Source organism: Xiphophorus maculatus, chromosome 19 (assembly GCF_002775205.1).
Source record: "Xiphophorus maculatus strain JP 163 A chromosome 19, X_maculatus-5.0-male, whole genome shotgun sequence".
In the NCBI taxonomy this organism is placed as follows: Eukaryota; Metazoa; Chordata; class Actinopteri; order Cyprinodontiformes; family Poeciliidae; genus Xiphophorus; species Xiphophorus maculatus.
The window spans coordinates 24,440,045-24,455,771 of record NC_036461.1 but is presented as its reverse complement, the minus strand read 5'-3'; the positions used below and the strand labels follow the sequence as shown (position 1 = coordinate 24,455,771).

Here is a 15,727-nt window from a genome sequence, read left to right as displayed (position 1 = left end):
GTGAACCTTAGTGTTGGCAGAAAATAGGTTTAAATTAGCTTATCTTTGTGCAAACAGCGGTGTTTTTACTAAGAAACTTTGCGTCATGGTTTCCGAATAAATTTTATTAAAAAAAATTCTGTTTCTTATTTACTGGGTATATATTTGGCCATATTTTGGCCCAACTTAAAACAAAGGGGGGAGAAGACGTGTTTTTATTATATTTTGTATTTTTTGTGTGGATATTTGATTCACATCCAAGTGTTTCTATCCGGCTACATGTGAGATTACGCAGCGTGCGCGTCTGTAGGACGGATAGGTCGCGCAGCTGCAGCAGCAGCAGCAAACAAGCAGCGGCAGTAGCGGAGTTGTTGCGAGCGGTTCCGACTTCTCTAACCCCCCAAAAAAAGAAAAAAGAAAAACCTTCGACTTCTTTTTATAGCTGCTCTTCACCCACCAAAATGCCTTGGACTCCCCACTGTTTCTTTAAAGGAATATACGCTGGATATAACATCTGGTAGTTGCGGAAAAGATGACGAATTGTGAAATGAGCCGCGAAGAAAAAAGTGTGCCTTGTTTGGAGCTGAAGGGGTTGTGTGCCACAACATAGGAGTGGAGGCGCAGCGAGGCCAGCAGCTGCCTGTAGCACCAGCTAGCTGGTTAGCTTACAAAGGTTACAGGTGTTTAGGTAGCAGATATTCGGACGCAACTCGTAGCAGGTAACAAACGGGGCGCCTGCTTTTTGTCGTAACTTTGAGTAAAACGTGCCTGCTCTATGTTCCTGTAACCAAACTAATTGGCACAACACTCAGCAACATTGTTATTAGCCGTTAGCTCTTCGGTTAGCCGAGCTCTGTGTTTACAGCTATTATTAGCCACCGAGCTAGCGAGTTAACTTCACGGCTACATGTGGTTTTTTTTGGTCGCGAGTTTTTCGTTGTCAAGCCGGACTCGACGTGGGACTCGCAGTGTGGTGGTTAAGCTTTATTCTGCATATTTTTACACAAAACGGTGACTTTTTCTCCCCCCCTCAACCCCATTTCCCCACCAACCCCCGTGCCTGCTCCGGACTGACCCACCCATAAGGACTATCTATTCGGGGCCGATGCTGACAGTTCAGCCCGGATCACGGCAACGCCAGGAGCCGCTACAGCGATGCAGCCCCAGCAGATGTACGACTTTTCGAGTGAAGAGAACAGTCACAAGTGGAGAGGCCTCTTCGTGCAAGCTCTAAAAAAGGTATCAGTCTGACACAACTTCAGTAAGATCCACTAAACCATTTCCCCCCCCCCCCCCCCCCCCCACACATTCCCTCATAGAGCTGATGTGGTGCGGGGCTAGAGTACAGTTTGCGTTGGGTATGAATGAACATCATAATTTAGTTTATCTATCTATCTATCTATCTATCTATCTATCTATCTATCTATCTATCTATCTATCTATCTATCTATCCTTGTAGAGAAAGTTAAATCAATGCTATGACTTTTTTTGTGTTACTTTTCCATTAGTTTTGTTACAGAAAAAGAAAGAAAAACTAAACATTATTGTGGATATAGATACATTAAAAAATGTGAGCTCTAAATCCAGTTTGGCTGCTGCATTTTTGACAGCTGTAGTAATAAACATGAACATTTGCATCTTTCCCCACCCAAATACACAAACAACTTGTGTCTTTGATTGTCTTCGTCTTGCGTTTGTGCAAAAATGGTGTGACACGCAGTTCGTGTCTTAAGAGCGTCTAGTCGAAGAGAAGATTGGTGTGTTTGAACTACTTGTTTTGGATGTTTCTTGAGTAATTTCTGCGTTTATTTGGCTATATCCATATTCAGATTATTAGTAACCTCCTGGTATTGTAAAGAGGCCATGACGAGGGTTTCCAGGACCTTTGGAAGAGAACGGGGCCCCACAGCATCATGCATCCTCCTTCGTACCTTGCAGCAGGGATTGTTTTTTTTCCAGTTGCATACCAAGGCCTGTACCTGAACGCACCATTATCACTTCCACTGAGAACTGGACTAAAAACCCAGGACTGAAAGAAAAAAAAACATAATTTAAAACTTTCAAAAGCTCGTAACTTCTTACGATTTTTAAAAAGATGCAAACGGTGTCCAAGATGATTTCACATCTCTGTCAAGGATAAAAACCGTCATCAGGCTAGCCACATTACCTCAAACCAATAACAATGCTCTCCTGAACTGATGTTGTCTCTCCTCATTGGTTAACTTTCTGTGTGATTATTTAAAGACTTTGGTTGCTTAAGTTCCCTAATGAAGATCATTTTTTCCCGCTATGATTTTGAAGAAGTTGCTCGGGGTTTCTCAATCTTTGCAGTGCAATGTGTTTCACACTTTTATGATATGTAATAACGTACACGACGCAGATTAAATACCTGTGGAACCCTCTTTAGCTTGTGTTGTAAAACAATTTATGGCACATTTGTTGCTATTTTTTCCCCCAACGTAGGTCATATAGTGAGAATGTACAACCCCTGCTTTAAATAGACACTTCGCTGCTCCTTCATGACGCTTACATCACATTAAGTTTCTATCTCCTTTCAAGGAAAACAAAACGCAAAAGCGTATTTTTTGTTTTGTTTTTTAATAAACCGTAGTGTGACGCTCAGCAAACGATTACTTTGATTTTTAATGTCCTTTGTCAGCAGGATTGACCTGTATCAGTTCCCATTTTTACTCTCCCTTTCTTTTTCTTGCCTCGTCTCGGCTTCTTCCCATCATCACAAGGCTCAGTTTCTGCCTTCTGCTCTGAATGAGAGCGCTTCTGACGACGTTTCTGTCGTCGGCCGGGAGACGGAGGAGGGAAACTTGATTTGCCGCTCAAAGATGAGACAGAGTAGGGTATCCTGCTTGTTGCACGTTTGCTAAAGAGGCAGCTATATAAAATAATAATAATAATAATAATAATAATAATGCTACAATTCTCTCGCTGCTTTTAGCTCGAAATGGAAATGTGTGCTCTGACAAACAACAAAAACACTGAAAATATTTGAACATCAAGCTTTAGACTAGAATTGAGCTAAAACTATTTTCTTTAAAATACAATTGATTACTTAGGAAGGACATAAAATTAACTCGTGATTTTTTTTTTTCTCAAAAAATATTCTTTCAATAGTATTTAAATTGTCAGCTATTTATTTACTGCACAACCAAAAAGAAGATATTCTTATGTGTCACTAGACACACTTCATTTTTGTGCTTTGGATTTTATATGTCATTAACAGTGGTACTAACTGTTAGCTTTCGGTGAAGACATTTTATTTATTTTAATAAATATTAATTTATTAAATATTAAATTATATATTAATTTAAAATTGTATTTAATATTAAATATTAGATTTATTTTAATACATTGCCGTTCACCCACCAGTTGGTGCACACTGCTTGTCAGCTGGATTACAGAAATAAAGGTTTTATCTCTGTTAGAAGAAAGACAAATTTGGAAAAATGTCTGGTCCCTTATTAAGGTCGCCTTAAGGACACTGTTATTAACAATGTTGAGTGTAATTTGCTTAGTTTCTAAACAAACCTGTTGGTTTGTTTGGTAAATATTTTCTAATTTGACAAGATGTGAGAGGTGTATCTGTTCAGCCGCTGACTGCAGGCTAGCTGCTACAGCTAATCAGCCAGCTGATACCTAACGGTTAGACCGCCAGTGGCGTAGTCCTGTGACTCTATTGTGTATCACCCTTTCGTTTCCATGGCGTTTGCAAACATTAAAAAGCAACAATCCTGCATCTCCTTCCTCCGCATACAGAGTTTGATCAGTAGTTTAAACAGGTCCATGTGGGTTGAAATGTCACCACGGTTGCGCCACGGCTCACACATTTGATGCAAACCACATAATTACAGAATCAAAGCAACTAGAGTGCCACATCGAGGACCCAAATACAACATTGCATAATAAAATCTGCATCTTCCAGTAAGCGGTGTCTGAAGGACATCACGCTCTAACATGCAGCAGAGGCTCACTGTTCAGTCTCCCAGCTTCATTGTGCAAACCTCATGTTTGCTAACAATTTGACACCATCTGTCTCCTCATCAAAGTCACAAGTGAACACAGCAACAAGGCAACTAATTACAGATGACCTGAGACGGGTGTACAAAAATAACTGGAAGCATAGCAAAGTCCTGTCACGAGCCCATTGGTCGAACAGAGTAAGGGTGGAGCTCGGCCATGTGTGCAGCGTACACTCTGCCAACAAACCGTACACAATGGGAAAGGAACGTATCTCAAGCCGGCAGCAGAAGGACATAAAAGATAAAAACGACATAAATATTTACCAGCACAATTTACCGGCTGGGCTGTGCACAATTCCAGGTGATTGCGTGGCCCGTATTTTGTGTGTCTTTTTTTTAATTTTTTTTTAGTTTTTCCAAAATAAAGCAAACCATGGGGATGTTTCAGTAAAAACTTGTGCAGCTTATAGAGAATTTAATGAGGTATTTTTATCCTACAAGTATGAATGAAAAACTTAAGTTTCTGAGGAATTGGAGCCCTGAGTACATTGACCATAACTAAAAAAATAATAATAAAATCCTGGCTCTAGTCTTAGATGTTCTTGTAGAATGCGGCTGAATCAACCTGACGACAACATGCGTGGCATCCATGAAGTTAGCAAAAAAATAAATAAAGCTGGAAACTGATCAGTAAGCTCCAGATGTTTGTTACATTACACAACCACATGCTGTGTTACGCAGGGGCAGCTGCATAACAAAGTAAAAGTGAAACTTGCAGCAAATCTCTTACGGGTCAGTAGATCCGTTTTTAACGTGAAGAAACGCACAGGTTGAGACTGACTCGGAAAATTAACATACCCGATGATAACGGAGCGGGACACTGTGAATGTCTCCCCACTGATCTGTAGTGTATAGGCATTAAGCTGAGGGTTAGCGCGTCAGATACCCCAAAAACATCACAGGTCTTGAATTCAGAATTCATGGCAAGATGCTAAATGATGTGAAACAGCAGCTGCGTTTCCATTGAACATATAATTGCGCAATTTAGTGTTTCAAGAATAAATTGGCTTAGTAGAAACATTTCAGTTTAGAAAAAACCTTGTGTTTTGATTAAAAAGTTCTGGATAATGTGGTTTCTTTTTGACCGTATCGAAATTGGTTTATTTCACTAAACTGCAAAGGAAACACTATTTTGCATTACACAAGTCACATGATCAACAACCGGACATTGCCACTGGCGCAAACAACGAATAAGAAGACACAGGAAGTATTTGGATGATAACGGCATGTCATGTTTTTTTTAATGACTTATCGCATGAAAAAACGTATTCACCTGCAGGCCTGTCGCAATATAAAATTTTGCTGGATGATAAATTGTCCCAGAACTGATTGCAATAAACGATAATGTTGCTGTTTTGAGACCATTTCCAAGTAATATAATAGCAACAATGGCATAAAAATACAAGAACACGTTCTGAAAAAAATCTATCAACTTTAAATTCTAATGAACATTTAAACACTGGAACTGGGCGACATTTAAAATATCAAAAATAAATAAAGGAAACAACAAACGACAAATAAAATGAACTATAGAGTTTTTGTAAACAAAATTATATTTTTTTAGAAAAAGGGCCAGTTGAGACCAAAGCACCAGACTGAAGACTATTATAATTCAGTTTTGGCAAAAAGAGAAAAACAATAAATCAAGCAAATTAAGTTTTTATTTATTGTTTTTTTTTTATTATTTATCATGTGATTAATTGATTTATTCTTTATTTTGACAGGTCTATTCACATGATTTGTGTTATTTAATGGAAACACTGCAGTTGCAAAAATTTTATTAAATTTTTTTAACATTAGTGGAATATTGACAACTTTTAAAAACTAATGTAAATTTAGTGTTTTCAAAAGTTTATGCATCAAAATCGAACTACAGCAAAACAAATGTTCAGGAAAATATGATTTAACTGTAATCAACACACTGTTAAATTTTTTGCAGCAGTAACAATAATTATCTGAGTAAAATAAATTATATTTCTCATTTTTTTCATAACTTTACTAAAGGATAAAGAATATTGCCCCAGGCTCAGCTGCTGCAAATATCCCTCTAGCATTTTCCAGGCTTGGATTTTCTTTTTTTTTCTCCAATAACGTTATATCTGCAAATAAAGGACCCAGCCATGTCTTTAATTTGTTTGTATTACGTGAGAACTGGTATGATGAGTCAAGTGAAACTCAGAAAACAGCTGGTGGGCTGAAGTGCCACTGTCATTGTCTCAACTTGCTGCACAGCTGCCGCCGGGAAAGCCTTTGAAAGGCAGAAGTAACAGGCTTGTTATGGTTTTGTCAGACTTTGACTGACTTCACACGAAGCAGTCCAAAGGGGGTTTTACTTTTTACTTTTGGCGACGACTCGTCATGCATGACTTCATCCCCAAAAGAGTCCTAGATTATTGATGAGCTGTAGAAGGACAGGTTGAATCCTCAAAATCATCAATGGCAAGATCGTCGGATCGATTATTGGAAAAGACCTTCAGGACGCCTAATTTGGGCTTGTTTTTCTAAACATCTCATCTTAACTCTATCTTTAGCCTTTACATATGCATAGCTTTCTGTCTTATCTGATTTTATATCTTTTGCTTCTTTCCTGGCAGCAGTATTATTTTAAAATGGTACTTGTCTGACGAACAAAAACAAAAAATAATCAGCAATGCAAATCAAAGATTGCATTGATTTGCGTTCCTTGATGCAAATCAGTGCATCAAAGAATGATGCATTAATCATTCTTGCATCAATGCATCATTCTTGCAAAAAGACTGGAATCAACTCAGACGGGAAATTTAAAGATTCAACGTTTTTGTTTTTCTTTTGACTTACAACATCTGACGAGGGTTTTCGAGGTGGCGCTGATGTCACTGTTCACTGATGATGTTAGTGTAGAGAGAAGGCTCACCTGGTTTCAGTGACGTGTTTGAAAATTAACTGATAGGAAGCACAGTGATGCCAGACGTTTAGCAGGAAGCTGTAATTTCTACTTGCTGAGCCACGTTTTTGGTTAATTCAGCCTGTGAGAGAGCAAGACTGTGCAGATAACAGGAAGGCCTGATTGGAACAGGCCTGATCGGAACCTGTCAATCACTTTCCTGCGTTTCCGTTACAAATGTGCTCGAAACTTTTTCAATATGTCAAAGAACACAGCTTCACAGTTGGGCTGTTTAAATTAAAATAGAAATGCAATGAAAATCACTACTCAATAAGCTTGTTTACGTGATGAATTATTAAAAATCATGACAGATGCGAACACTAAGGAGATGTATTCATATTTCAGCTGAGTATTGCAGCATTTTTGGAAAATTGTAATCCGACTTTTTATTTTTTATTTATTTATTTTTTAAGAAGCGCTATGGATTCACCAAAATGACAAACTCAGCTTTTGACGTAGTGTGCGATGATGTTGTGGGCGTATTGTCCAAGGAGACCTGCACCTACAAATAAGTGGTTGTTGCTGTATACAAACTGGCATGATGCGAAAAAAGTGTTTCCATTGCAGTTTTGCGAAATATGGCTGAAAAACATCCAAGCACAAAAAAAAAGAATTTTCCCCCCCGATATTGATGTGTTTCCATAAAGTTAATTTATTTTCATTATTCCAATTCGTGCAGTTTTATGGTCAATGGAAACACGGTTTCTGTCTATGAATCCTTTTGTAACCTTAGAGTCGAGGGAACAGTCTAAATGTGTTATTAAATGTGTTATTATTTGTTCTAGGGATTCATAAAGAGGCTGCCATTTTTAGTCATGCTAGCTGTTTTAACCATGCTTATCACTAATACAAAAGGTAAAAAATACTTTAATTAGTGTAAATACAGCTCTTATGTCTTCTTATATAATAGTTTTAACAAAGAACTAAGACTCAGAATCCATCAATACCAACCAAAAGTGGTAAAGCACTACAAAAGCTGGACGTTTATTAATTGGTCACGAATGTCTGTTTGGTGAATATGCTTGTCTGGGACTCTTGCGTTCTGCCCAGAAATGCAAATTTAATTCGAAAATACTTTATTAATCCCAAAGGGAAGTTGCAAAGTAAACTGAAAGCTCATGAAAAGGGTTTCTTTTTATATCCACATGAAATGTAATTATTTTTTTAAAAATCCAGGGTTTCCCCCAGTCTATTATTAGCTTGGCGGGCCACCAGGCTTTACTTGTGCCCCAACAGGCTAAGCATAGTTTATTTTTTAAACTCTTATTTAAAATGTTTGCATTTTTTAGACTTTGGGAGAATAATAACTGGTGCTCAGTTATTATTCGCCCAATCTTTTAATAACACATAATAATCAAGTGATATTTTAAATTTTCCTGTCAACTTTAACCAGTTTTTAACTCAAAAACACGGCGGGTCGCTGGATGAAGGACTGCCCCAGCACCCAACCACCGGGCAAAGCAAGTTTTCTGGGGGAAACCTTAAAGTCTTTCACTAAAGCGTTCTAAGGTTATAAGAATATGTTTTCCTCTTAAGGTAATGCGTTAAGCATGCAGCTGTTTGCATTGTTGATGTTCTTTTGATATCCCATCATGGTTTGTATTCTGTCTGTATATCCTGGCTATTCTTAAACGCTGTGACTGTGCATGAACGTAATTCCACCACCGACTTGCTACCGTTAATAATAACTATGGACTCCCCTGGTCTGATGCCTGGCTGGCACAGAGACACTGGTTACTATCCAATGCCGTCTTCAGGCAGTAAAATGTGGTTGACAAGACTCCCAAGAGAAAGACGAGTCATAATTCATGCACGTTTGTGACCGAAATGGAAACAGTTAATTAAGCTCCAGACAGAGTGCTCTTTTGCTTTTAGTGTTTTTTAGATGACATTTTCTACAGTCCAGTGAAGTATTTCTGTGAAGTTAGTTTGCAGTGTCCTAAACTGGCATACTGGTGAAGCGATCACCTTTGTAGCAAAGCGACGAGAAGGGAACACAATTAAATTCATGAGGTGGAAACGCAGCTTCATGTAGGATGTTTTCTGTGAAATCATAAATCACGTCTTGTGCTTTGTACGTCAGAAATGTTCTCTAATGTTTACCGCCACCACATCCTGTCTGCCTTTTGTTTCTTTCTTTTATTTAGTTTTTTTTTTTTTTTTTTTTTGGCTCTGGCAAGTCTTTGAAATCAAAGGCTGGAAATAAAAACAATATTCTGTGAAATTACTTGAAGAACAAAGAAATGTCATCTGTTTTTGTTGTGTTATGGAACCTTTTTTTTTTTTTTTTCAGGATGTGTATTTTTATCATCACCGCTTCTGCATCCGTGCTTCAGGCTCAGGTAGAAATTTAAAATTTTCTTCCACCTGTCCTTATGGTTGGTGGAACAAAACTTGCTTCAGATATTTTAAAAAATGTTTCAACAAACCCTTGATTATAATTTGGCTTGCTTACCACAAAATATCAATAAATAAACTTTTTGATTTAAAATACTTATGATTATCTATTTTATATATTTAAAAAAGTACAAGGATGTTAAAGAAAAGTACAACTGTGTACTATATTTCAGCATTAAGGGTTTAAAACTAAAATGCTTTATTTTGAACTGTTTGCCCACTTTCGTCTCAAAACAATTTCCAATTTTTTTATTATGTCTGGAAGCTAAAACTTACCAAAAATAGATGAGAAAAAATTATAAATATTTGTAAGTGGAAAATATTTAATTAATCTGGCTAGAAATATAAAATGTGGTTTAAAAATGCATTTCCTTTTAATTTAATTGTTGGCTAACTTGGTTTCTGAAAATATACAGGTTTAAAATGAAGAGTTTGTTGACTAAAACAAAATGACTAAATTGACTAAAATTTAATCAAACTTTAGCTTGCTAGCTAGCTAAAGTTTGATTAAATTTAGCTAGCAAATCACATAATTATATTTTGCTCTTCATAAAAAAGACAAATTGGTTTATCTTTATTCTTTGTTTTCATTCTGTGAAAGTTTGGGTGTTTTTGCTTGACTCTTTTCACTTTTTGATAGATCAACTTTACCCACAATTCATTAGTGTACCTTAATTTGGTTCTTGAGTAAAGTCTAGCAGAAATGGTGTCGGACATTTTGTGGCAAGCCTGGTTTTTGCTGCCATTATTAAAAAAAAAGGTCTTTACATTTTGAAAAACCAACACCAATTTATCACACATTTGACAATATGTCTGTTAAATTAGAAGAATTTCCTCCAACAGTGCGTGGTTTTAGGTCGAACAGATGCAAATGAATGAATTATCTGCTGGCTTAGAAAGAAACTTTTGTGTTTTTCCACATCATGATTTCTGCTGACACGGGCAAGTTTCTCTCAATCACACAAAAACACATGAAGCAGAAAGGCTAAAGACGCGCAAGAGTAAATGACCTCATTTGCACTCGTTGATGTCATGCAGCAGTGGGTTGCCACATCCTGGAGATGAGGCTAGCCGCTATGTTTTGATGTTCTTGGTAACAGGTTGGGCCTTCTGTGAAGCGGCCCTGAGGCTGTCTGCAGATAGACGATCGGGCTTATTGGAAACACTGGTCCCCGGCTCTTCTTGCCGGGTTAAATCAGCTTACTGGACCCTTGCTTGTCGTCAAAAGGGGTTAAAGTGAAGGATGAGTGGGCAGCGATCACTCGGTCAGGTCAAGACGCGGTCAAGGCAAGGCCTCTCGCTAATGGGGGCAATGTGTTGATCATGTGACAGCGTGTAAAGGCAGCTAAATGTCCTGACATCAAATGTACAGTGCTGGTTTTATATACGTTATATCAGATTATTATTTGTCAAAGTGTCTATCTTAACGCTTTCTGCCTCTTCAAGCCGTTGTGTGTTGGTGTGTGTGTGTGTGTGCGCGTGTGTATTTCGTATGTCAGGCCCCGGTGGATCTCTGCCCTATGGTTCCCCAGACAGTCTGGTTGTAATGGCAGATGATGTCATGGTATGAATCACAAACGGTGACACATGCTCGGATATAATAATGATTCCCAAACCCGTCCCCTCCCCCCAACACACACACACACACACACACACACACACAACCCATATTACCTGTAACCTGAGCCTGACACAGTTCTGTGTGCGCAGCCAGAATAATAATCAATTCAATTAGAAATATTATCCCTGTATTAACACCACACTGCCTTTATTACCTCTAACCTTACACTGATATTTTCTTTGTGCATGTTGTCGTAATCCTGTGGAGGTACATAATGATTATTTGGAGGTTGGACAAAATGCACTCAAATGTATCCTGCTGTTCATACGTCACGTCTTGTGCAAGGATGTGATTTTATGCTTTTAATTCATTGATTTATTTTTCTTCAGTTGAGTTGTACTCCAGAAAATACTCAGTAAATTTGAAATTGTAAATGTTCTTAAATAAGGTACATATTATTCATACAACGTAGGAAAACTTCAAACCTCCCACTAATATTTGGATAAGTGTCTGTGTTTTCCAACATATTCTAGAAATTTTTAAAATACATTTTCAATAGGGTTGTGATCAGAGCCATTCAAGAAGTTATGGGCTAGCCTGAAAGTTTAATGTTATTAATCAAATATTTTTATCTGTCAATTAATTGACTGATTGGATAAAAGAAAATTTTGTTTTAAAAATACATAAGACAATTGAAATCCTTTTTTAAAATAAGAAAATATTTTATTACCTAACACGCAACAACACAGCGTTTCTGCAGTGTAAACTTAATCATTTATATCTGCAGGTAAAAAAAAAAAAAAAACTTCCAACATCAACATGTGAAAAGCTCAGGTTTTTCTGCTTGACTTAATGTCAGTACAGTCAGTGTAGGGCTAATCTGTCGATTTTTTTTTCTTGGATTAACTGATTAATAATTTGATAGCCAAAGGTGTTTAATTTTTATTTGTGCAGAAATTGAAGCAGATGAATCTAAAACTGTCACTTGAGGAGTTCTTAGTTTAACATATGTAAAGACAAAGGTGTTTTATCTGAAATGCAAAATTTATACATGTATTCTTTTTCCAGTCTTTCTCTAATTGTTTCAACAAACTGTCTTTTTTTTTAGTCTGTATACTCCAGCTAACAATTAATCGATTACTAAATTAGTTTCAGTAATCTGAAACGTCATTGTAAATGTAGACAGTGTTGTAGTCCCAGACCTGCACACTTGGTCACATTTTAAGTCAGCCTGATAAAATGAACGTCATAATCACTTAGAAGAGCAGAGTGCGTTACTGCAGGAACCTACAGATAAACTATCAGGCGTTTCTGTTTCCTAATTTCCTCGTTTTCAGTTTTTTTTTGCCGGACTCTCCATCCTCCAGCTTTGGCCCAATGCTACTGTTTAAGCAGCATGAAGCTGCTGCAGCTTCTTCACGCACAGTATGCACATCGATACCTCTCAGTCTACTTTTATGATCTGCTATCCTGAGGGATTTTCCTCTGTGAGGGCAGAGAATAAGGGCGACGTGGGAGGTTGGAAGGGAAAGTGAGCGAGAGGTAGCGCGGGTACACTTCAGGTACACTTCAGAAATGAAATGACCCATAAAAATAAACAACACCCGAACGTGGCACAGGAGAACCTGTGATCATAATTATAGCTGACTCTTCACAGCAGGTGTCTTGTTTTCTTAAAGGGCCCTACTCTCTCTTTTTTTTTTTCTTGAGTTGAGAAGAGGAGATAAGGTGTAAAAATGACTTCACACTTTGCCTTTTTTTGTGCACATCCTCATTTTGCTAATGGAACAGTGCTTAAAGAATGATTCATGTGTCAGTTTTACAAGATAAAACATTTAGTGTCTCTTGTCCAGAAGATATCAGTGTAATTGTAAGTTTCTGTTAATGTAAGCCTTATCTTTTTTAGTTTTATCTCAGCCATGCAACAAAATATAAGTTTTACCTGCATCTTATCTTAGCCAGCACAATCTTGTAACAGGTTAATAATCCCACTGGATTTCTTTCCTATAAAAACTCTGGTAAAATAAAGGCAGAGTTTTCCTCAGTGTATTATCAGCCTGGTGGGCCACCAGGCTTTACTTGGTGGCCCGCCAGACTAAGCAGTACTCATTTTTAAGTCTTTAAAATGTTTGCATTTTCAAGGCTTTATATTTGCTGTTCAGGTATTAATCTACTAGTCTTTCAATGACACATAATTATCAAGTGATATTTTCAAATTTCCTGTCGACTTTAAACATTTTTTAACTCAAAAACACGGCAGGCCTCTGGATGAATGACTGCCCAACCACCAGGCTTAGCAAGTTTTCTGGGGAAAGCCTTGAAAGGGTTATCAATATCTGCATCGGTCCTAATATTGGAAAAAATTTCAATTGGGGATCAGTGACATAAAGGCAGATCTGCCAGTCTAATTCTACACTTTGTGATCTGAGCGACATCTTGCTGTATTATTCATTTTACATTATATTTAGAAAACCTGATTACACTTTCTGAACCTTGTGAAAGGTTTTCTGCAGCTTATTTCTACATGTTTGACCAAAGTAGTCAACCTGTTGCTTTTGTCAGTTTCTTTTTTATTTATTTTAATCGGTTTTTCCATTTACAAACTATTTTTTCTTACTATGGTCAGTTCCTGTTTTATCTCTGGCTGCTTTTCATATTTAAGTGCTCAAACTATATTTTTAGCAAGATGCTGCAAGCTTCAGCTGTTGTGTAAATATTCCTATTAGACCATGATTAATGGTCTAATAGGTTAACCCTAAATGGTTAATTCCTCCATTTAGCTGTCCTGATGGCAGCTTGTGTATGATATTTTACCTTTTTTAAATCCATCAACCTTAAAAAAAAAGGTACATAATTAATTTTCTCGATGCAATAGCCTTTAAGTTGTTTGTTTTAAGAGGCTGATTAAAGTTGTAGCTGTCAAAGTTCCCTTAGTAAATACTTTGTTTCTTGGTAATACCTAAATATCTTGCATATTCTCTTCTAAAAAGGTTTAAGTAGTGGGAGCTTCTGCAGAATCTCGGTCGGCATACCTTTCAGCTCCGTCACGGCTTATGTATTTGTTTGAAATCACTTTCCACCACTTTCGGTTTCAAGCATTACGGTTCCTTTGTCTCCCATCCTGATGTTGTTGTAGATAGACACCACTTGTCAGTCGCGGGCCTGTGAGAAACGAGACAATGATTCTGTGAAACTCCGGGGATTTCCCCCGTGCCTCCACTCAGCGCGGTGACTCACAGCTCCTGGTGTCCTGTGAAATTTAGTCAAGTGACCGTTTAGGGTTGAAAGAATCTATCTCATAACCTACTTCCCCCTTTGATATCTATTTCTTTCCCAGTACAGTTTACACTCGTGGCTTATTTATAGCAAGAAGGTCTTGTGAGTGTGCATCAAAACAGTAATGACGAGCAACAAGGCCTCAAACTGTGGTTTCAGTGTTTCCAGCTCTTGTTTTAAGAAGCATCTTAGTGTAGTTACCAAGTTATAAATCTAAACAGATGATGTGTAATCGCTGTGAAATTCCACATTCTGTTATTTTATCTCAATCAACAAATTGCAAACTATAGACAGAAAGGACATCCTGCTCCTCGCTGCATCGCCGTTAACTCAGAGGGCAAGAATGCTCAAAGCCCAGTCAGTGGTGACCTCTGAACATTTTACTAATCCTTCGTTTCAATGTCGGTGTTTTGTCTTTATGATGTTCTGTTGAACTGTATGACAGTTCAACAGACTGACATACAGTCAGTATGTCTACAGATTTGTAACTGTCGCTTTAGTTACAAATCTAAAGCAACAGGTTTTTGTAAGTCAAGTTTAATTGCGTAGCACCATTCAGGAACAAGGCAGTTCAAAATGCTTTACGTCAAAAAAGCACAAAAATATAAAAACATCATACAGTTATTATTGAGAAACCAGTAACATACATTACATTTTGGTGAGTGCCATCCAAATGTAATTTGGATGATTAAATTACATCATTTTACAAATGACAAATTACATTACAAATTAATTTGTAAAGTTTCCCCCAGAAAACTTGCTAAACTTGCTAACCGGTGGTTGGGCACTAGGTCAGTCATACAGCCAGCAGTCCGTAGTGTTTTTGAGTTAAAAATGTTTAAAGTTGACAAGATATTTTAAAATATTACTTGATAATTGGGTTATTGGAAGATTAATATCAGAACACCAACTATAAAGTCTTAAAAAATGCAAACATTTGAAAAAGACTTAAATAAATAAGCAGTGCCAAGTCTGGTGGGGGCACAAGTAAAGCCTGGTGGCCTGTCAGGCTTATAATACACAGGTGGAAACCCTGCGTTCAGTGATTTTTAAACCAACAGCAGTAGTCTAAAGTCTATCCTCTGAGCTACAGGGAGCCAGTGTAGGGACTTTAGAAATGGTGTAATATGCTCTGTCTTCCTGGTTTTAGTCAGAACATGAGCAGCAGCGTTCTATATCAGAACGCTGCTGATACAGAACGTTCTGTTCTGTATCAGCAGCAGAACAGAACGTTCTGTTCAGCAGAGCAGAACGTTGGAGCCTTGTAGCTCCAACGTTACAAGGCTCCCACTGCAGCTGTATCAGCTGCAGCTGTTTCATTCACTTTTTTAGGCTGACCTGTGAAGACGCTGTTGCAGTAATCAATACGATTAAAGATAAACGCATGAATGAGTTTCTCTGGATCTTTCTGGGATTTTAGTCCGCTAACCCTGGAAATAGAAGGCTGACTTTGTTACTCTCTTTATGTGGCTCTGAAGGTTCAGATCAGTCCATCACTACACGTAAGTGTTGGACCTGATTGCTGGTTTTCAGTTGTAATAACTGAAGCTGTGCGTT

The 15,727-nt window shown here is 37.6% G+C and overlaps 1 protein-coding gene across 2 annotated transcripts in view; it reads left to right on the top strand.

The window, feature by feature from the left end:
- Positions 1 to 308: 308 nt before the first annotated feature.
- Positions 309 to 15,727, top strand: part of sos2 (SOS Ras/Rho guanine nucleotide exchange factor 2) — a 44,723-nt gene continuing 29,304 nt past the window's right edge. The window contains exon 1 of one of the 2 annotated variants that reach the window (XM_023352907.1): positions 309 to 1,218. In XM_023352907.1, the coding sequence (XP_023208675.1) occupies positions 1,135 to 1,218 (84 nt within the window). In that variant the 5' untranslated portion in view covers positions 309 to 1,134. The remainder of the gene's footprint in view (positions 1,219 to 15,727) is intronic. The other variant, XM_023352908.1, reaches the window with a different exon arrangement.